Source organism: Gopherus evgoodei, chromosome 1 (genome assembly GCF_007399415.2).
Source record: "Gopherus evgoodei ecotype Sinaloan lineage chromosome 1, rGopEvg1_v1.p, whole genome shotgun sequence".
Classification (NCBI taxonomy): Eukaryota; Metazoa; Chordata; order Testudines; family Testudinidae; genus Gopherus; species Gopherus evgoodei.
The window spans coordinates 338,182,150-338,203,654 of NC_044322.1; the positions used below are offsets into that span (position 1 = coordinate 338,182,150).

General features: G+C 46.1%; 1 protein-coding gene across 1 annotated transcript in view; it reads right to left on the reverse strand.

Annotated features, from left to right (window-relative positions):
• SLC2A13 (solute carrier family 2 member 13) overlaps positions 1–6,140 on the reverse strand; it is a 346,965-nt gene extending 340,825 nt beyond the window's left edge. The window contains exon 1 of the mRNA XM_030534907.1: positions 5,567–6,140. Coding sequence (XP_030390767.1) covers positions 5,567–6,116 — 550 coding nt within the window. The 5' untranslated portion in view covers positions 6,117–6,140. The remainder of the gene's footprint in view (positions 1–5,566) is intronic.
• Between the last annotated feature and the right edge of the window lie 15,365 nt (positions 6,141–21,505).

A 21,505-nucleotide genomic window follows, 5' to 3' on the forward strand; every position in this document is an offset into this window, starting at 1 on the left:
ACTCTTACTCCAACAAACCCTTCATCTCTGCCACCTCAACCCCACCCCCTACACCATCTAAAACTGTTATAATATGAATATATAATTAGGAATCCATGGAATTAACAAAACATGGACAATTCACTAGGACTGAATGAGCTGAATTAATGAACTTCACTGCATGTTTCAGACCACACCACAGCTATTGCACATGTACATTAACTCATTTTACTAAATATGCTCTACTAGGTAGCTGAGGGCAGGGTAAATCCATAGTCTGCAATGGTACACGGGTGGAAGCAGAAAGAAGAGAGTTCAATTTGCATACAGAGTCCGGATTACCACCTTTTTTCCCATGCAGAGGCAGATTATTTTGGATCCCAAATGATGTCATTCACCTGTAACAGTGCAATCCTAATTCAAATGCAAGACCATTCATTCCTAGCCTGCTGTTTCATGAAAAGGACTGGGGATATAGACAATGCTAGAGAGACCTGCATCTTAGATAACCACCAGAATATAAAAATTGCATACAGATGAAATTAGGCTAGGTTATATGTTGCAAGATTAGCAGGATATATAGTGGTTTTCTTCCTTGCTGTTGCTTTCCATACAGGAATGAATTGTATCACACACCCAGTTCAGTTACACTTATGTTTTCCAACAATAACATTACAAAAAACTCTTTTTAAAAATATATGGCAAAAAGAGGAATAAATTTTGTTGTTCATCTGCTATCCTTCTCTTTTCGTATGTAATACCAGGATTCCAGTTTGGCTGAACTGACAGAAATATTGACTAAAATGTCTACATTTTGCATATCTCCAAATTTCTGTTGCTTTCATGAGATTATCCAAGCTCCCTCTGGTGGCTAATTTAAAACTCCAAAAATTCTCTCTCTCACACACACACAAAAAACAAACAGACACTATGCAGAGCTTGCTGGATAAGAGCATCATTACTTTTATACAGAAGGTTGTGGGTTGTTCAAATCCTGTTGGAATCACTACATATTCTATTAATAACTTTTTTGCTCAGATTGTTATGAATGAATGACTAACGTCTCATTTTCTAAAACAATAAGCAATATCAACATATCACCACATGTATAAAGAACCACCACATTTGAAAGAGGTCAACAATTTTATTCAGTTTCTGCAGTGCCTTCCATCCAAGAATCTCAGCACATTTACTTTACAAAAGCCCTGCAAGACAAGCATTATTTCCGCTGTACAGATGGGAAAAGGGAAGCACAGAGAGGTAAAGTCACTTACTTAAGGTGACAGGATGTCTGACTATCACAAATAAAACCCTGACCTCCTGATTTCCAGTCTGTACTTCAACCCACAAAGCCATATTGCATTCAAAAACATGGAGTCAAAAATCTACTACTACTCTGGTTTGACACCAGCATAACTAACACCTTTGCAAGAGAGCGTAGAATCAGGTCTGTATAGATCTTCAAACGCAAAAACAAATTTAAAAAAGGACCAGTCTGTCCTAGTTCCATTGAAGTAAATCTTCTTTCATATGGTATTTGAAAAGCAAGGGGCTGGCATTATAATTGCATTTTGAGATTCGAAAGCCATTCTAATGTTTCTGGGGTAGCTAAATGGATCCTCCTGGTGCCACCACTGTAAGCATGAATTGGGCAGCTGTTCATGATGTATCACATGGTTTGTACCTCACCAGTCATAATTTCTTGATTCTTTGATCTTTCCATTTGTGAAAGAGATATCCACAACTTCCGTGCATTGTCTGAATATCGTTGAGTGCAGTCCACTGAGTATGGGAAAGGCAGAATCCTGGGACCCCTTGGTTGGATCTTGAATCAGGTCTTTGTTTGGGATGTCACAAATGGCCCATGATTTGAACCAGCAAGAGCTCGTGTCCTTTCCATTGCCCTGTAGCGTTGACACATGTACCCAAAAAGGCTTCTTGAATTTGAGCCCTGAGAGTGGCAGTGGATTACGGTGTTGCTGTATTGGCAGGTCCAGTACAATCGGGATCTTGCTGTACTCCAAGACCACAGCAGCATCTCGTCTGATATTCACTGGTGCAATGCCCACCAAAACTAGAAGCCATGGTACAAACATGGATTTGGGACAGTCCTTGACAATCCTGAGCACAGCATAAATGTCAGTGTCAACAAGAGCGTCTCACTGACACTGAAATTAACTGAAGTAAATGAAGTCAAAAGAAGTTTGCCAATGGACTACATTGAGACTCTAAGTTGGAACAAAAATAAAAGTTAAACTTTTCAGATGCAAAAAGTAAATAGTACAAATTAGATCAAATCTTCAATTGTTCATAAACCCCAATTACCATCAGAACATTATAAAAGAAACAAGTATTTAGGGTAATGATGCAATTTTCTGTACTGTCCTCGATACAACTTATAGTGCAAATAACATACACATTGTATGTATCCATGATGACACTGTACGTAATATAGAAATAGGCCCTCATACTTTGTATGTGGGCTTAGAGTTAAAAAAAAAAATCATTCCCAACCTTAATATTTGTGGGTATCAACGGCATCAAATGCTTTCCATCCAGGGCATACAGTATATATTCCGATTGTTTTGTACATCATCACTGTAGTAAATTTAACTGGAACACCTCGACTATGATTTAGTTTACCTTTTTTTCTTTAAAAAAAGAAACTTAATTGCATCACAGCAAGTATGTTGGTAACAAGTTACAGAATTCTCAAAAAATGTGCTCATTTAATGGCTGAGAAATAACACTCAGTCTCATACGGAGTTCTTCTATACAACGGCTGAAAGTGCAACAGAGAGAAGAATGAACTCCCAAAAACCAAAGGAGCCACACTTGATGGGATCTTTGGAGCCCTTCAAGCTTCCTTAGATGAAGGTTGGTGTCGATAAAAGCTTTACGTCTAGGGAGAAGGTGAGGCAACTGAAGAGTGACATGTGTGGAGTGCAATGTTGTTGTAACTGTGTGGGTCCCAGAATATGAGACACAAAGTGTTATTTAGGACTCATTTGGCATGCAGCAGACCCTCCCCCTCCCTATCAAGATTAAAATGGAGTAAGTATTGTCCACATTTTAAGCTCATCCAGTACATCTTGGAAAAGACGACATCAGGTAGAATTACCTATATTTACAATCCATACAGATGTGTATCAAGAACTACACACCAAAAAACAAAATAGCAATTCATTCTACTCAAGGAAGCACTAATGGAATCTAAATCCTGATTCTCTGGCTTCTAAAACAAATGCTGTCTAGCTGAACCAAAGAATTTCTACTAGCTTATTAGTGTATTTTCATAGTTATACCTTCAGTATGTGTCCAATGGAGCAAAACAGCGCAGAAAACCACAGAGGTTATGAGGTTAGTGTGTTAATCCAGAATCTATTTTTTCATATTCTCTACTTTTGATCACTCTCTTTGCCTCTAGAATTGACAAGGGAGATATTTATAGAGGAGGACCCTCAAAAAAACCCAAAAACCTGGAAGTTGGAGCAGGTAATAGCAGAGAACAACTTCTCCCCCATTCCACTGCATATGCCAGAAGGGACAGCACTCCTCCCGTTTTAGGTGGGCTGGAATGAGGGAATACAATCCCATGCCAATAAGAAAGATGATGTTCCCAAACACATTGCTTAAAATATTTGCCGGAGACTTGCACTAGGTTGTGGGGTGTGCCAATGTGAACAGTCTGAGGTTATGTCTATGCTTAAACAAATACAGCTACAGCTGAAGATGTGCTGCTGCATCTCTTCAGCGTAGCCACTCACTACAGCAAAGGGTCTCCCATCACTGTAGTTAACCCACCTCCCTGACAGGCTGTAGGTAGGTCAACAGAAGAATTGTTCTAGTGCTGTCCAGACCTCCAATTAGATTGACTTAACTATGTGGCTGGTGAGCAATGTAACTGGGTCAACTTAACTTGTTAGAGTAGACCTAGCCTAAGGATATGTTCTTTTGTGGTTTGGGTAGCTACTACTTGCTGCTAAACTTGCTTTCCATCTCCACACAGTCATAATTCCTAATTAATATTTTGAGTAAATTGGAGAACTACACTTAATGGTAAGTAAATACCAAGAACAGGGATCTGTGGAGATAATGTCTCATTCTGTACAAATTTTGGAATTATTAAAAACCTATCAATATCCAGGTGCCACTCCACCCACACATCACAGCTCACTTCCTCCCACAGCTAACTGCTTTAATGCTTTTTATGGCATGGCACATAACTCCAGAAGTAAAAAATCTGTGGAGGCAATTTCATGAGAAGCAACATTCCACACACAGCTTTGAAAATGGTTCTCTAACAAATGAGAGCACCCATGCAGATAGTCATCTACTGTAGATGGAGGAGAATCAGAAAACTGGCCAAATACACAGACCACAGGATACTGAGCCTGAATGAAGTGGCAAGACAGATATTTATCCTCACACTCAAATACTTAGCATTGATATAGCACTTTTCAGGTTCAAAGCCATATGCAGACCTTAATCCCAATAACCAACTCTAGGAGGTAGTATTATTCCCATTTTACAGATGGGAAAGGAGGGAGATAGGCAACGCAACCTGCCCAATGACATAAGAGTCCACTGCAGAGCTCCAGTTAGCATTCCATCACAAGCCTCACCGCTTCATGCTACACAAAGCCCATTCTCTGACCTTGCCTTCTCTAACACACACAGCAACAGGTATATGTACATTAAAAAGAAAAACTAACAAAACCAGTCAGTCCACTGCCAGCGCTTCTCTCTCTGGGGAAGAGAATGAGAGAACTAACCACACAGGTCAGATATGTAGCTGCACTGCTTAATATGCTACTGGAAGGCACTCAGATGCTACAGTGATCAGGGGCGGCTCCAGGCCCCAGCACGCCAAGCGCGTCCTTGGGACAGCAAGCCACTGGGGGCGCTCGGCCGGCGCCGTGAGGGTAGCAGGCAGGCTGCCTCTGGCGACTTGCCTGTGGACTGTCCGCAGGTCCCGCGGCTTCTGCGGGAAGTCCACCGAAGCCGCGGGACCAGCGGACCGTCGGTAAGCAAGGCGCCGGAGGCAGCCTGCCTGCCGGCCTTGCCTGGGGCGGCAAAATCCCTAGAGCCGCCCGACAGTGATGAGCCCAGGATAATACCTGTTATTCCTCCACAGCACACAGGGAAAGAAAGACTCCCAGTCCGACTCTCACTTTCAGGCTACACAATACGCATGTCGTCCCTAGGTGAGGGGTCGCCTACTTTTGAGGGTCAGTGCTGGTAGCCAGACGGCCCCAAGCTGAACAGTGCTGGCCCCTCCCATACAACCTCAACTCCTGTCACTCTAGCCGGGAGTGGCATTTCCCTGGAGGGAGACCTGCGTGGTGGGGGCAGACCCAAAGCACCCTCATTCCCAGCGCTTCCCCGGCCCGTCTGTGAACTCGCCAGCGACTCTCAGCGCTCGGGTCCGACTTGCCGAGTTACTGAAACAAAGTCACGCGTCACTGAAAGGGACGAGCCGCGGCGCAGGAGGGGGCGGGGGAACCGGGGCAGAGAAGCAGAGGGAGGGAAGGGGAAGCGGCGGGGATCGAGGGGGAGAGCAGCGGGCTGGCAGCGCAGGACTCACCGATGCCCAGCCCCACCACGATGCGCCCCCCTAGCAGGGTCTCCTTGTCCTGGGCAGCGGCCAGCAGGGCGGCGCCCGCGATGAAGAAGCAGCTGGACAGGAGGATGCAGGGTCGGCGGCCCCACAGTCCGTTCAGCACCCCGCCGGCCAGCGCCGAGAGCGCGGCGGCGCCCACAGTGCTGGAGACCAGCAGCTCCTGCCAGAGAGCGCCCAGGTTGAGCTCCCTCTTGAGGAGCAGCAAGGCCCCGGACACCACGCCGGTGTCATAGCCGAAGAGGAAGCCCCCCAGGGCGGAGAACACCGACAGCACGTAGACGAAGCCCGGGGTCTCGTCCTGCTGGAACTGCCGCCGGGCCGCCCGCTCCAGCTCCCCGCCGGACGCCTGGCTGTTGATGCTGGAGCAGGACTCGGCGGCGATCAGGCTGCGTTCCCCGGCCGCCGCCGCGCTGGAGCCGGCCGAGCCGTCCGGCTGCCTCCGGCGCTTCTCCCCCATCAGGTTGCTCAGGCTCCGCAGCGTGTACTCCACATTCTCACTGGCCTTGCGGGACATGGGGCAACCGCCGCCGCTCAGCGCCCCCCGCCCGGCCAGGGGGCGGGCTCGGGGCCGCTCCTGCTGCCCTGCCGGGGCGCGATCAGCCGGGGCGCATAGGTCCTGCCCGCACCCGCACTTGGGAGGAAAGTTACCAGCCGCGGCCGCCGCTCCTGGAGCTCGGGGAGTTTGAGCTTGAGGGAGGCTCCGGCGGGCGGGGAGGGGACTTGTGCCCAGCTGGCCGGCAGGGGCGGAGCCGGCACGGGGGCGGGGCTATCTAGCCTGCCAGTCACGGGATGGGCCGCTTTTCTCTTACTAAGCACGCGCGGGAGCTCGGAGCATGCGCCTTAGCCACAGCGAAGCCTCCCGGCCCTGACCTGATGCCCAAATTTGAGCGAGAAGGGAAAGGGGGCGGGGCCCAAGCTAACGATAAAGGCCCCTCACGTGAGTCGGGCCCGGGGAGTTGCCCAGCCACGTGTCTGGGGTACCCTCGGAGCGGGCTACGGGCGGGCAGCGTTGGGTGCAGGGAGACGCTGATTACTGGCCACAAGGCGCGGGGGCAGTAGGCCCCGCAGAGGGGTGGTGCGGGGGGGCAGCGCTGCTCTCTCTGAGGGGAAGGGGGAGAACAAAGCCCAGGGCAGTGCACCTAAGAGCCTGTGCTTAGGCTGACCCTGCGCAGCGCGTGCCTAGCAAGTCCGCTGGTCCCCCGACACCCTGCAGCCAGCGCTGGGACTGCGCCGGGTGCGCGGAGCGCTCCGGACCCCCGCACGTAGCCAGGCTGGCGAGGGATGTGGGAGGTAACGACACCTGCAGCTAACAGTACCAAGAGACGGCAGGAGTCACAGAGAAAACCTGAGTCAGCCCTAGTTTATGAGGCTGAGAGTGGGCGGCAGTGGAAAAACCCCGGACAGGGTCACTGCCGCCTTAGTCTATTTAAGTTTATCAGCTACAAGCAATATCTAGATATAGTGCAGTGCAAACAACAGATGCTACTGACAGTAGAGGTATATACAAGGATGGGGAGGGCTAGGTATTGAACATCGGTCTGCCTCTTTCTCCTAACCAGTATCCCTTTTCCTCCACACAGTATCCTGCTGAGGCTAGATCTTACAGCAGGGATTAAGGCTCAGCACTGCAGCACCCAACTTTAGGCACCCCGCTGCCCTGGGGAGTCTTCAGCCCAGAGTTAAGCAGTTGGGCTCCTACAAAAAATGAGTAGAGTTAGGCACCTAAGAATGAGACTGACACAGAGGTGAAAGTAAGCCAATAGAGTCCTGTATGGTACGGCGTACAAGCAAGAGCCAGTACACCGTGCCGGACCGCACCGGCTTCCACAGCAGGAATTTAATCCTGCCCATGGCTCGGGGAGCTGGGCTGGGTCCAGGATTTAAAGGGCTCAGAGCTCAAGCGGCTGCAGGCAGCCCAGAGCCCTTTAAGTCCCACCTGTGGCTCTGGTAGCTGGGCTGGGGCCAGGACTGGCGCTACCATTTAGGCAGCCTAGGCAATCGCCTAGGGCACCAGAATAAATGGTGGGCGCCGTTTTGCCAGAGGGGGTGGCAGGCGGCTCCAGTGGAGCTGGCGCAGTGGTGCCTGCGGAGGGTCCGGTGCTCCGCGGCTCCGGTGGACTGCGGCATGACTGCGGCAGCTCCACCGGAGCCGCGGAGCACCGGACCCTCCGCAGGCACCACAGCGGCAGCTCCAGCGGAGCTGTGGGACCAGCACGCGGGACAGCGAAATTGCTGTCTGCCTAGGGCGCTCAAACCCCTAGCGCCGGTCTGGCTGGGGCTGGGATTTAAAGGGCTCAGAGCTCTCTGTGATGGAGATTTAAAGGGCCTGGAGCTCTCCGGCAGCCAGAGCCCCAGGCCCTTTAATTTGTCTCTGAGCCCCAGGGGCTCCAGGGCTGGTGCAACCATGTAGGCAAATTAGGCGGCCGCCTAGGGCGCCTAGTGGTTGGGGGTGCCTAAAAGTGCCCTCAGGCGAGGAGGTGGAGTGGAGGTGAACTGGGTGGGGGGGGCGCGTGGGGAGGTCTGCCTGCAGTAACAGGGGAGGGGGCGCACAGGGGAACAGCTCCCCGCCCCAGCTCACCTCCACTCTGCCTCCTCCGCTAAGCACACAGCCCAGCTCTAAGTCTCCTCCAATCAGTGCCGCAAGCCTGGGTGGGGAGGAGAATTAGAGCAGCGCCAGCGTGCTCAGTGGAGGAGGCGGAGCCGAGGTGAGCTGGGGCGGGCTACCCAGGCAGGGTTAGCCGCCCTAGCGGCGGGGGAGAGGGGTGAAGTCTCCCCAGGCAGGGTTGACTGCTGTGACCAGGGAGGGGGAGGGGGGAGTCTCCCTGGACGGAGTTAGCTGCCGTGGGGGGATGGGGGGGGGAGGGGTTAGCTGTCACAGTGGGGGGGTAGCTGCTGCGGGGGGGGGGGGCTCCCCGGGTCGGATGCTGAGTTAGCTGCCATGGAGGGGGGCAGGGTTAGCTGGGTGAGAGGTGGAAGTTTCACCTAGGGCACGAAACTTCCTTGCACTGGCCCTGAGGAGCTCCTAGCCACCTCTGCAGCTGGGAGCCCCGAGTTGATTTAAGGGCCCTTGGGCTCCCAGCCACAGCCGCACCAGGGCAGTTCAAATCTTTGCTACCTACCCCAGTAAAGGAGAACTAACAACTTAAAATGCCTTGTTCAAAAATTTTAAGTAACACTTCACTTTCAGACTCTTGAACAGCAAATGTAACTTTTCTTGTCTGCATAGCAAACACTGGCATTTTCATCTGTTTGAATAATCAAAGTGGTGCTTTTTGTGCCTTCTTGGTTGGAAAGATTTGAACTGCTTCCTGAAGGTCCACTGTCTGGGCCAGCTCGTGCTCTATTGAGATGGTTGCAAGGCGGACCAGTCTCTCCTGTGTCATTGTGGAGTGTAGATGTGGTTTTATTAACTTCAGCTTGGAGAAGCTGCATTCTCCACTGGCAACTGTTACAGGAAGTGTTAGAAGTATGCACAGAGCAACAAAAGCATTTGGAAAGAGGGTGGTCATCTTATTTGTGCACATATATTTCAGAACAGCCTTTGGAGTTGATCCTGCTGAAATGCATCTTGAAAGGGCTTTAAGTTCATCACGTAAATCACCTTGCATCAATATCACACATATATCACCTAAATCACCTTGCATCAATATCACACATGTCATCGTGTGTTAATACTGTGTCTAGTGTCCTACATTGCTGGTGTAGGTTTTCTTCAGGTATAGTGAGGCGTTTTGGAATATCATACAACATCCCAAATACACTCCACTCAACTTTCCCATCGTGTGTCACTCAGTGGTTTCAGCGTCAGGATGTTGCTTCAAAATCTGCCATCGCTGAGTTGATGCAGAGAGAAATACATAGATGCTTTGAATTACATTAAAAAATTCAGCAGCCTCACTAGAAGCTGACGCTGCATCACTGACCACCAAGTTCAATGAATGAGAACTGCATGGGACAAAAAAAAAAAGCTCAAGGGTTTAACTCTCGGGTCCGTGTCTTTCTTCTTTAAGGCAGTTTCCATTGTTTGGCACATACAGCTGATCTTAAGTGCCATGCAGTGCTAGGTTTTGGGTAGCAAGCATTCTCACAATGGCAATGAGCCTTTTCAGAACATTTTGCCAGTAAAGACACTCTGATGCAGTCTTCTCTTGATGCTGATCATCTATGGTGGCTTTTAACCTCAGTCTCATCTCAAGCTCTCTCCACCTATTAAATGCTCTCTGGTGATTTACTGCCTTCTCATGGCCTGCCAGATCTCTAGCCAGATTTTTCCAGTCCTTTGTTCCTGTAGAACCCTATGTGGCTGGAACATTAGACTGGAAGCGTTTGCAATAAAAACAGTATGCAGCATTCTGGGTTTTTGAGTACATAAACCATGGCCTCTCCACTTTGTCACCACTGAGGATTTCACACCAGTAATGTGTTGGATGGAAACTTCTATTTTTATTGCCTTTGGGGAACATGAAGTTTTTCACTTGCTGTGGCCCATGCAGTACAAGGAAGTCCCTCAGGCTACTGCTCAAATGGGTCCAAAGTCCTGGATCATCTAGACTTAAGGAACTAAACTCAGCAGCAGCTGTTTCTTGCGCCTCCACCACACTCTTCTCTGATCTACACTTTTCTTCAGGAATGTGCATGGTTACATCCATTTGAGATGGAGATACGGATGCTGCAGTAGCTGCCAGGTCACCTGCACTCTGACTAACTGGAAGATCAGGCATCTCCTCACCACTCACATCCTCACTGAGGCTGGAAGGCTCACTGTGAACATTTATGTCTATGTATCTCAGGAGAGCTACTTCCTGCTTAGATAGAAAAGCTTCCTTTGCTTGGTTGCTTTTTCTGAATGCTGCCCCAGAGAAGCGTTTTCTTCTTTCACTCATGACTGCTGTTCTGTGCCAGCTATAGTGCCTCTCAACACTCAGTTGAAGGGGACAAATAAGCAGGCTGGTATTAGGGTCTGAATGAGGAAAGATATCAGTGTCTTAAGGGCCTAACTGGCTCCTGCTACTTCAGTTGACTGCCTGTTCTCCTCAAGTGGGTTCAGGGAAGCAGCAGGAAACAGGAAGCTCCCTGAGAAGCTGGTGTTAATCAGTCCAGGCTCCTGGGGGTGCTAAAGAGGTACATAAGAGGCTCCTCCTCCTCTTTCTCCCTGCAGCTCCTGCTGCTTTCTGTTATTCCCTCTCACCTTTTCTCCTACCAGCCTGTTATGTCTCTTGTGCCCACCTCCTCCACCATTTCTGTGCATCCAGAACAGAGAGAATACATATGCACCCGTAGCAGACACAATTTTCTACACTGTGGGTCCTAGAGGCACTCCCTCACAGTCTGGCACCTGAGGCGGCCACCTCAGTTCGCCTCAGGGTAAGACCAGCCCTGGATTCAGGGCATCATTGGCTTTGGGGCAGAAAGGGTAATTGCCCCCCTCCACTCCTGATTTTTCATAGCTCCTTGCCACTACTGTTGTGGTGTCTCCTCAGCTTTCAGGGGCTGCTGTGGGACAAGTGGGAGACAGGACTCCTAATCACAATGTTGTGGACATCCCCATCCTCTCTTCCCACCAGTAGGACAGGAAGCCACAGCTGTACTCTGGGTTGAGCAAGCCAGCCCCCAATCGCTGCCCTAGGCTGGCTGTAGGTGAGAAATCTCCCACCACCCCCTTACTTTTTGGGATAGGACTGACCCATCACCTCCTCAACCTATCCAGGATGAGATTGGCCCATTAACCCCGCCATGAGCAGCCATGGACTCAGCAAGGAGGCAGAAGCAGGGATGCTAATGCAACTTCCCCTACTTCCTGAAATTTTCTGAAATGATGCCTCTGTTAGGATTCATGTGGAGGTGGTGGTGAGTGTTCCTCTTATGCCTAATAGCCCAGTGATTACCACACTCACCCAGGATATGCAAGAGTTAGGCTCAAACATGCCCTCTACCTAAATCAGAGCATGCAAGTGAAGCTAGGTTTACTCCCAGCTGAATGCCCTAGTCACTGAGAGGGAAAGTATTCTAGAGTGGGTGTCTCCTGTTGAATCAGTTCCACTTTGAATAAAATATTTATATATTCATTGGAGCAGGGTCTTCCTCATGAGTTTACTAACCATGAGGCTAACTCACTCACTCTCTTTTTCTAACCTCCTCATTGTATTCTGTGCAAGGCCTGATCTGAGAGGTGGGCTCTAACGTTTTCTCTGAAAATGCCTGCCAAGTAGGGCCCCCCAGGCAAGATAGGCAGAGGAACATCTAAAGCAGGGATAATCTATTTTTTTTGTTTTGTCGAGATATAGTCAAGGTCCTGACTCTAGAAAAAATAACAATAATGATAAGTAAATAAAAAGATTTCACAGTCCATCCAAACATGTCTGGTGGTCCAGATTTGTCCTATTGACTACCCCAGACCTGAAGGATCCCCCTAGGGGTTAGACACCGCAACTTGGTGCCATCAGGATTTAGGCTTCAGTGTGTGTGTTTGTGTGTCCGCCAGCAAAAACTTAAGCACACAGGAACCTTTACTAGCAGAAATATAGCCACCTACAGGATTAGGTGGCAGCTGAGCAAGGGTTTTAAGAATCTAAATTTTGGAGTTAGGCACCTAAAGTGACAGTTAGGTACCTAAATGTATTTATCAATCTAGCCCACTGTCTTTTAGGGATTGGTCCTGCAAACCCTCTGAAAATTATTTTTGTCACAGGAGCAGTGCTGCTGAAGACAGAATTATTTGCATGTATAGAGTTACTTGTTTGCAGATCAGGTGTTTTGTATATAAGCTCTTCCAGGGCAGGAACTGTCTTCATGTGATGTTTTGTCTTGTCTGGCCAAGTGCAGACAGTGTGTAATGTATTAAAAAAAATTCTGGTTTAGACCCACAGACATTGCAGGTGAGTCTTTTTCATAGCTTCATAGATTCCAAGGCCAGAAGGGACCATTGTGATCATTTAGTCTGACCGCCTGTATAACACAGGCCATATAACTTACCCAAAATAATTCTTAGACTATGTCTTCTAGAAAAACATCCAATCTTGATTTTAAAATTTTGGTAAATTGTTTCAATGGGTAACTGCTGTCACCATTAAAATTTACATTTCATGTCCATTCTGAATTTGTCTTGCTTCAGCTTCCAGTCACTGGATCATGTTACACTTTTCTGTGCTAGATTGAAGAGCCCCTTATTAAATATTTGATCCCCACATAGATACTTCTACACTGTAGTCAAGTCATCCCTTAACCTGTTTTTGGTAAACTAAATAGATTTAACTCTTTGAGTCTGTCACTATAAGGCAGGTTTTCTAATCCTCTAATCATTTTCATGGCTCTTCTCTGAACCCCCTTCAATGTATCAACATCCTTCTTGAATTGTGGGTACCAGAACTGGGCACAGTATTCCAGCAGTGGTTGTACCCGTGCCAAATACAAAGGTAAAATAACCTCTCTACTCCTTCTTGAGATTCTCCTGTTTATGGCTCCCAGGATCACATTAGCACTTTTGGCCACAGCATCACACTGGGAGCTCATATTTAGCTGATTGTCCACTGTGATACCACAAATATTTTTCAGTGTCACTGCTTCCCAAAATAGAGGCCCTCATTGTGTAAGTGTGGCCTAGTTCCTAGTTCTTTGTTCCTAGGTCTATATGTTTACATTTAGCTGTATTAAAAACACATTGTTTGCTTTCAACAAGTTTACTAATCGCTCTGAATCACTGTGACCTGTCCTCTTCATTATTTACCACACTCCCAATTTTTGTGCCATCTGCAAACTTTATCAGTGATTATTTTGATCTCTGCCAAGTCATCAATGAAAATGTTAAATAATATAGGGTGAAGAACTAATCCTTGTAGGACCTCACTGAAAACATGGCTGTCTAATGAGGAGTCCCCAATTACAGTTACATTTTGAAACCTATCAATTGGCCAACTTTTAGACCATTTTGTGTGTGTCATATTTCTATTTTATTTTATCTTGTTCTAGTTTTTTTTTTAATAAAAATGTCATGCAGTACCAAGTCAAATATGTTACAGAAATCTAAGTATATTAAGTCAACACTTTTACCATTATCAACCAGACTTGTAATCTCATAAAAATATCCTCTTTTCATTAAAACCTTTCTGTTGATCTTATGATTTAGTAGGATGACAATTTGAATGATAGAAAATCTCATAAAATTATGAGGTTTCTAAATCATTGAAGTAACCTTTTTGAGAAGACATTTAATAATCTCTTTTAAAAAAAATCCATTCAAATTGTGAAAACTTAACTTTTTAATATTTTAAGGGTTAAACGATTTGCTTATGCTAAGTGGCAATAAAGAAATATTATTTGTAGATCAAGTATTGTAAAATCTTATAGAGAATCAGTTTTGGATTTTTTTTTCTGGAGTTTGAAGTGAAATTAGATTATAAAATATTGACCAGTGTTTAATTCCATTTTAGCTGTTTTTAACTGGGTTTTTCACCAACCAAAAAAAATTGAGGATTTCACTTCACAAAAGAGATTTCAGTAGCAGCAATACTTGGTAGAATTGGTAGGAAAACTATGCCTCCTGGTGGTTAAAATGTTAGATTTAATAAATATAAATGAGTGATTGTCACCTGAGAAGTTTAGCAGAGTCCCTGCTAGTACAATATCAAAGAAAGGGTGTTTTTTTTAGTTTATGTGGCAAAGATGCTGCCTCTAGAACACAAGAACCCCAGTTTGACTTCACTAGCATTCAGGCTACTCTCATGGGTCTAAACTAGCACCTTCTGAAATTAGTGTAAGTTTTTCCATTTACTTCAGTGTACATTAGATTGGTAATGAATCCAGACAACAGATTAAGGATTTTGCTAATTGGCTAGGTATTCTCTAAGGTTTGGGTGTTAATGCAATAGTGTGCAGTGGCTTTTAAAAATAAAAGGTAACAACTAATTATGTATTTAGTTCACACAATTAGTGATTGGGATTGTATTCGATTTGTAAATGTATATAATCTTTCCCATGCTAATTAATTACATACCTGGAAGGTGACATCTGGCCCAGGCAAGAATCAGACTTATATAACAATTAACAACATTCAGTTGTTCTTAACTACCATTTGGATCATACAATTTGATCTGTACAGGCAGCATCTAGTTCCTATGCAGAGCCAATTGGGCCCCACTCAAACATGGAACTAGGATTCAGTCCCACAGCTCACATTGCAGGATCAGGATTCGAGACTTTACTCTGCTGTGAGACATGTCCTGAGCCAAAATAGTCTTCTCTTCACATCCAGGAGCTCTCCAATGATAGAATAGCTTGGAATTCCAAAATGTCATCGGTCAGGAGAACATGACTATTCCAGGGTTAGGTCAATCTCTTGATTTACTAACTTATCCTAGTATTACAGATTCAGTACCCAGTACTCTCATATATAGGCCCCAAATCTATAGGAGACAGTGCATTAAAGAAACAAGCAAAACCATAATCAAACCAAATTCTTGGCCACATAAAGTAAAGTACAGTACAATTACTCTGACCACAGCAGCTGGCTATGACAAAGACTACCTCTCCTTCTAGCATCCACTCCAGAAGCTGCAGTAGTTCTGTAGATTATGATTAACAGAGTCCAGGCATATACCCAAGAGACACAGTGGAAGAATTTTTTTCCATAACTAGCCCAAGGCTCTGTTACACCCTCCTAAAGGAGAGCTGAAATAGTCACGTTGTCTTCAGATCATGCAGCAATACTCAACTCTTCAAAGTATTCCCTAAAGAACCAAAGCAAGGACAACCTCAGTAACAGAATCCAAAATAGAAGCATGGAGGATTTGCCCATCTTTAGGCAGATTCCCACTGTTTTATATAATCTTTGTTTTTGTCTAGATTTCACAGTAATAGGTGGCTTATAAATGCCGACATACAGATATGCAATATACAAGTTTGTATGATTTGTAGGCAAGATATTTGGAGATCATTTCTAGTTTAACATTACAGAATGATTTGCATTCTAAAAACTGGATCAAAAACAGAAACATATATTTGTTGAGATTTTGAAGGTCAGCTAGGGGATTAAGACGTACACACAACACTTATTCATGTTAACAGGCATTGCGTGTCTTGATCTTCAGCTTTGAAAATCTCAACCATAGTCTATCTGCTTTTTCTTGGGCTTTCACTGCAAGCACCTGATCAGCAAATAGGACTTGAATTAAGATACCAGCCACAGGCAAAGGTAAATGTATTTTAGTTTTGATATGGGTAGTACAGTAATTTGGACGATACTTGCTTTACTTGATGCTTATCTTTGCTCAATGACAAACATTAGTGATCTGGAATCTCCTTTGTTCCCTTCAAGAGGGGAAGAACTTTACAGTGGCTACCACCCAGGTACTTACAACTATAACCTTCACTCTCACTGTCCCCAGAAAAGAGTTTGTATTAACTGCGGTGGAGGATAGGGCAGTGCTCTTTAATGATAAATGCACACAGACAGGCAAAAACAATGGGCATCATATGCTGAATTAGAACCTTAATACTTTTTGCTAGTGAAAGAAGTTACTCCTTTCTTCCTGAGCTGGTATTGCTGTAGGTTGCCTAATATGGATATGAGTGGCATAGCACAAAACTGCTTACAGTTTTAGTTTCCTGGAGGTAACTTTTTGTTAGTGTGGAAACGCCATTCTGTTATATTCTGACAGACCCTCTGTTCTGCTCCAGATATTCAAATTATTTTGCTACCAGCATAGCTGCTCTTTAATTTTATAAATACCATGTATTTCAGGTGAAGAAAAGCAAGATACTGTTACTCTTTCCCCAAGCAGGTAGCCAAAATTTGGGTTGTCCACTAGCAGGAGAAATTGATGATACACGAGTATTTTCTTTGATGCAGTCTTGTTAATTGACAACGACTATACATGAAGTCCTACTTCCCTGACTACAGTAAGAATTGAAAGCAAAAGACAGTTTCTTTCCTCACTGTTCCAAATCTGCCTTTCCAGCCAGCACTCAGTCACCAAAGAGCTCTCTCTCTCTCAGAGCCACACTACCCTCACTTCTCCCTTTCCAGCTTCCCCCACCTTTATACACGCTTACCCGAAAACAATACTCAGGGCTTGTCTACATCAGAAAGTTGCAGCGCTGGTGAGGGTTTGCTCTCTCGTTCCCGGAACCCCGAGCAAGCAGGTAAGGAGAACCGCTTGCTCGGTGGTTCGGGGAACGAGAGAGCAAACCGGGAAAGGAGACCAGCTTTGCTGTGGTTTGCTCTCTCGTTCCCGGAGCCACCCTGCAAACCGCAGGGAAGGAGAACCGCTTGCTCGGCGGTTCGGGGAACGAGAGAGCAAACCGGGAAAGGAGACCAGCTTTGCCGCGGTTTGCTCTCTCGTTCCCGGAGCCACCCTGCAAACCGCAGGGAAGGAGAACCGCTTGCTCGGCGGTTCGGGGAACGAGAGAGCAAACCGGGAAAGGAGACCAGCTTCGCCGCGGTTTGCTCTCTCGTTCCCGGAACCCCGAGCAAGCAGGTCTCCTTCCCTGCGGTTTGCAGGGTGGCTCCGGGAACGCGAGAGCAAACCGCGGCGAAGCTGGTCTCCTTTCCCGGTTTGCTCTCTCGTTCCCGGAACCCCGAGCAAGCAGGTCTCCTTCCCTGCGGTTTGCAGGGTGGCTCCGGGAACGCGAGAGCAAACCGCGGCGAAGCTGGTCTCCTTCCCCGGTTTGCTCTCGCATTCCCGGAACCCCCCTTGAAGCCGCCCAACAGCGCTGCAGTGTGGCCACATCTAACACCACTTGCAGCGCTGGTTGCTGTAAGTGTGGCCACTCTGCAGCGCTGGCCCTATACAGCTGTACTAATACAGCTGTAACAACCAGCGCTGCAAAATTTTAGATGTAGACATGGCCTCAGCAAAGCCATCCATCCAAACAGTTCTAATTCTTAAGTGGTCTCTCAAATAGATTCATAGATTAAATAGACTCTAGGACTGGAAGGGACCTCCAGAGGTCATCGAGTCCAGTCCCCTGCCCCCATGCCAGGACCAAATACTGTCCAGACTATCCCTGATAGACATTTATCTAACCTACTCTTAAATATTTCCAGAGATGGAGATTTCACAACCCCTCCAGGCAGTTTATTCCAATGTTTAGCCACCCTGACAGTTAAGAACTTTTAAAAATACCTTTGTTTTATGTGTAGCCTACTTAACTGTTTTACCATTATCTTAAATGAGGGGAGGGGAGGTTTATACTCAAGAGTTTAAAGGAGATGTAACCCAATCCACACAACAACAATACTGACTTCGTTGAACAGGCTCTGCAAAATTAAGTTTCATTATAGCTACTGTACTTTTCTGTAACACTGATAATATTGCAAATGCAAAAAACATTTACTGACAGTAATGTCAAAAACCACTCTCCACACCAATGACCAGCTTCCTTCAAGACACTACTGACTTCCTCCAGAAACTTTGTATCAACAGCCTCCTTCAGAACACCATCCTTTCCGCCATGGATATCACCTCCCTATACACTAACATCCCTCACCATGATTGCATTGCTGCCTGCCTCAAATACCTACCAGATAACATACAAGATTTGGAAATCCAGCCTAAATACATTGCAGAGGATGTTGTGAATGCCAGGACTATAACAGGGGTTCAAAAAAGAACTATATACGTTCATGGAAGATAGGTCCATCAATGGCTATTAGACAGGATGGGCAGAGATGGTGCCCATAGTCTCTGTTTGCCAGAAGCTGGGAGGGTGACACGGGATGGATCACTTGATGATTACCTGTTCTGATAATTCCCTCTGAAGCACATGGCATTGCCCACTGCCATAAGACAAGATATTGGGCTAGATGGACCTTTGGTCTGACCCAATATGGCTGTTCTTATGTTCTTATGATTCTTTAACTGTTATGTCTGTTGCAGTTTTGCAAGATTTAAATCAACTAAGGTGATGGGGTATGATTGGTTAAATAATTGTTTCCTAATGTGATAGGATTGGTTACATAATTGTTTCATAATGGGGTAGGGTTGGTGAAAAATACTGTTTTGTAGTACTTTAGTCTAAAATGATTGGTTAAGGTATAATTAAGAAGGACCCAGGTTTTAACTATATAAACTGGGGTGCAAAAGGAAGTTATTTGGAACCTAACTCCAGGATATGGCCCAAGATCAGAGCTGCCAGACCTCAACACCCTGCCTACCATACCATGCAGAAACTGGAGCCCTGGACGATCTAATCTTAACTGGCCACCAAAAAAAGTTTGTCTGCCTTATTGGGAGTGGTGAGTGTTGTATGCTTAGTGTGTATTCTGTTTTAGTAGCTGTTAATAAACAGAGGTTAAGGATATTACTGTGGAAGGCTTTCACTAGTAAAAGACCACGCAGACCTGTAGAGCCCTGAGTCCACCCAAAATGGGTGTAAGTTCTGAGTCCATCAGGAATGGTGTTAGCCCAAAGCCCATGGAGGGGTAGAGCCTGAAATTGAGCTGGTAACAGATGGCCAAATAAAAGTTACATGGGGCAACCTTACATCTGGCATTTCCTAACTTTTGAGTTCTTGACTTCGCACTCTTAGCATTCTTTTAGGCAGAGCATAACTAGGGATTTTTGTGCCTGACGCAAGGGACAGGGGCGGCACATCCGGCTCTTTGGTGGCGAGTTCTTCTTGGAAGGAAGGACCCACCGCCGAATTTCCGCCGAAGAGCTGGATGTGCCACCCCTCTCCCTTGCCGACGACCGGCAGCAATTCGGCGACAGGTCCCTCTCAGAGGGAAAGACTTGCTGCCAAATTTCCGCTGAAGGAGAGACTTTCTGTGCCCCTCACTTTCCGCACTTGCCTTGTCCTTGTTACGGCACTGCTTTTAGGTTTTGTTTGTTAGTAATTGATAAATAAGTACAATCAGATATTAGCCAGTAAACAGAGGTCCAGCTTCTCCCTGACAAGTGCAGCACAGGAACTTCTCAGAATTCCATCAAGACAGCTTAGTATTTGGCAAGACTGTTCCTGCTTCTTTGAAGCCACTGCATCAACTTCTGTGCTGCCCTGGGTACCTGCAAAGGTTATGCATTTCCTCCCTGCCTGACGTTGTGTCATTGATCATTTTTTCTCCATGTTGTGCAATAGTCCTAACCCGTCAATCCTATTGTTCCAGCCTCCCTACCCACTGGTCCAAATTCTCTGCTGCAGTAAATTGGTGCAACTCTGTTAATTTCAATATCGTTTCATGCATTTTAACCAGGTGAGAATATGATCACTCTGTCTAGGACTTAAACATGTTCTTAGCACATTCTGCATGCCTGAATCCCATCTTGGATTTACAACTGTCAAAGTTAGACTCAGGACTCTCAGTTTGTCAGACCACTCTGTTTTATTAGCACAGCACTCTGCTAATAACACCCAGATAATGTGAGCACCATGCAAGACACAAACTATCTTATTTATACAGATAAAAGGGCGAGCACTTAACAAGATAACAAAGGAAGCAGAATCTGATAAATTTACCTGGGCTAGGCATGCATATCTTATTTCCTTACTATTACCGATCTTCTGTTAATGTTTCACCATTAGCACCCTTGTTTATGCCTAATGTTTCTTTTCCTGGCACCTGTATTTCAACATTTCTTATTTCTGCTTAAAGGTACATACAACATTTCTTTAATCCATTCTTATTTTTACAATATAATTCATTCTACTTTCACAATCCCTCCTTTTGGTCAAGCTCACACCATGACCAACATTTTACTGGGTTCCACCTATTAACCGTTCTTTATCTCTTTGTTCATCAGCGATATTCAAAATCATCATATTAGCACTCTGTTTTGGGGCAGTCACCTGGGTGGCATGCCTTACACGATATTGGATACAACAGGAGACTAACAGAAAACATACAAAAATTATTAGGATTCCAAACAGGATAGTCAGGGCTCCCTGAAACAACCAGATTCCTATGCTAGAGAAATTGAACAGGTTACTTAGCCACTTTCATAAAGAACTCGGCTCTTTATGGGGAACATATGTGATCTGTTCTAAGTGGCTAGCGCGATCTATTATCTCATTGGTGTTTTTTTTCCTTTTTTTTTTCAATGAGAGCACAGTACCCTCCTTTGGCTGCCAGCACTATGTTCAATGCCTGATGGTTTTGGAGGGCCATCTGTCGGATCACCCCTGTTTCTTTGGCCAAGGCTTTTAAACTTTCTCCAATTTTATTTGCCATTACGTTAACTACTACTTGTAAGCTCAGGAGCCTTTTTTTTGCATGGTGTATTACTCCCCCAAGTGGGATAAAGGAACTGCCAATAGTCTCTGCCCAGGTGTCACTGCTGTTCCATATTGTGTTAAAAGGACGAGGTCCTTCAGTGAGGTCTGGGGAATTGAGTGGGACAGCCAGGACAGGAACACCAGTTTGAGAGCGGGCTGGGATGTGGCTGCAGACCTAGCATTTAGAAATATTAAGGGTCTCAGCTATCCACACTTGCTGCTGGATAAAAGAATTGTCATTGTGGATTCCCCAGACCTTAAGACACCAACAGCCGAGGAACAGGCGCCACCAGAGGCGCATGTTGGAGGCAGGGCCCTTCTGGTTCTGACAACCTCAACTGAGGAACCACAGTCACAGTTTTACGTCCACCAGGCAGCAGGCGCTAGGCTCACTAATGCTTCTTGGGCCTTGCTTTAGGTCATCATCTGCTTCTGGCAACCCTTATGAGAGCAGCAAAGAATCCTGTGGCACCTTATAGACTAACAGACGTTTTGGAGCATGAGCTTTCGTGGGTGAATACCCACTTCCTCAGATGCATGTCAGGAAGTGGGTATTCACCCACGAAAGCTCATGCTCCAAAACGTCTGTTAGTCTATAAGGTGCCACAGGATTCTTTGCTGCTTTTGCAGATCCAGACTAACACGGCTACCCTCTGATACTTGACCTTATGAGAGCGTAGATTGTAAGGTATTGCA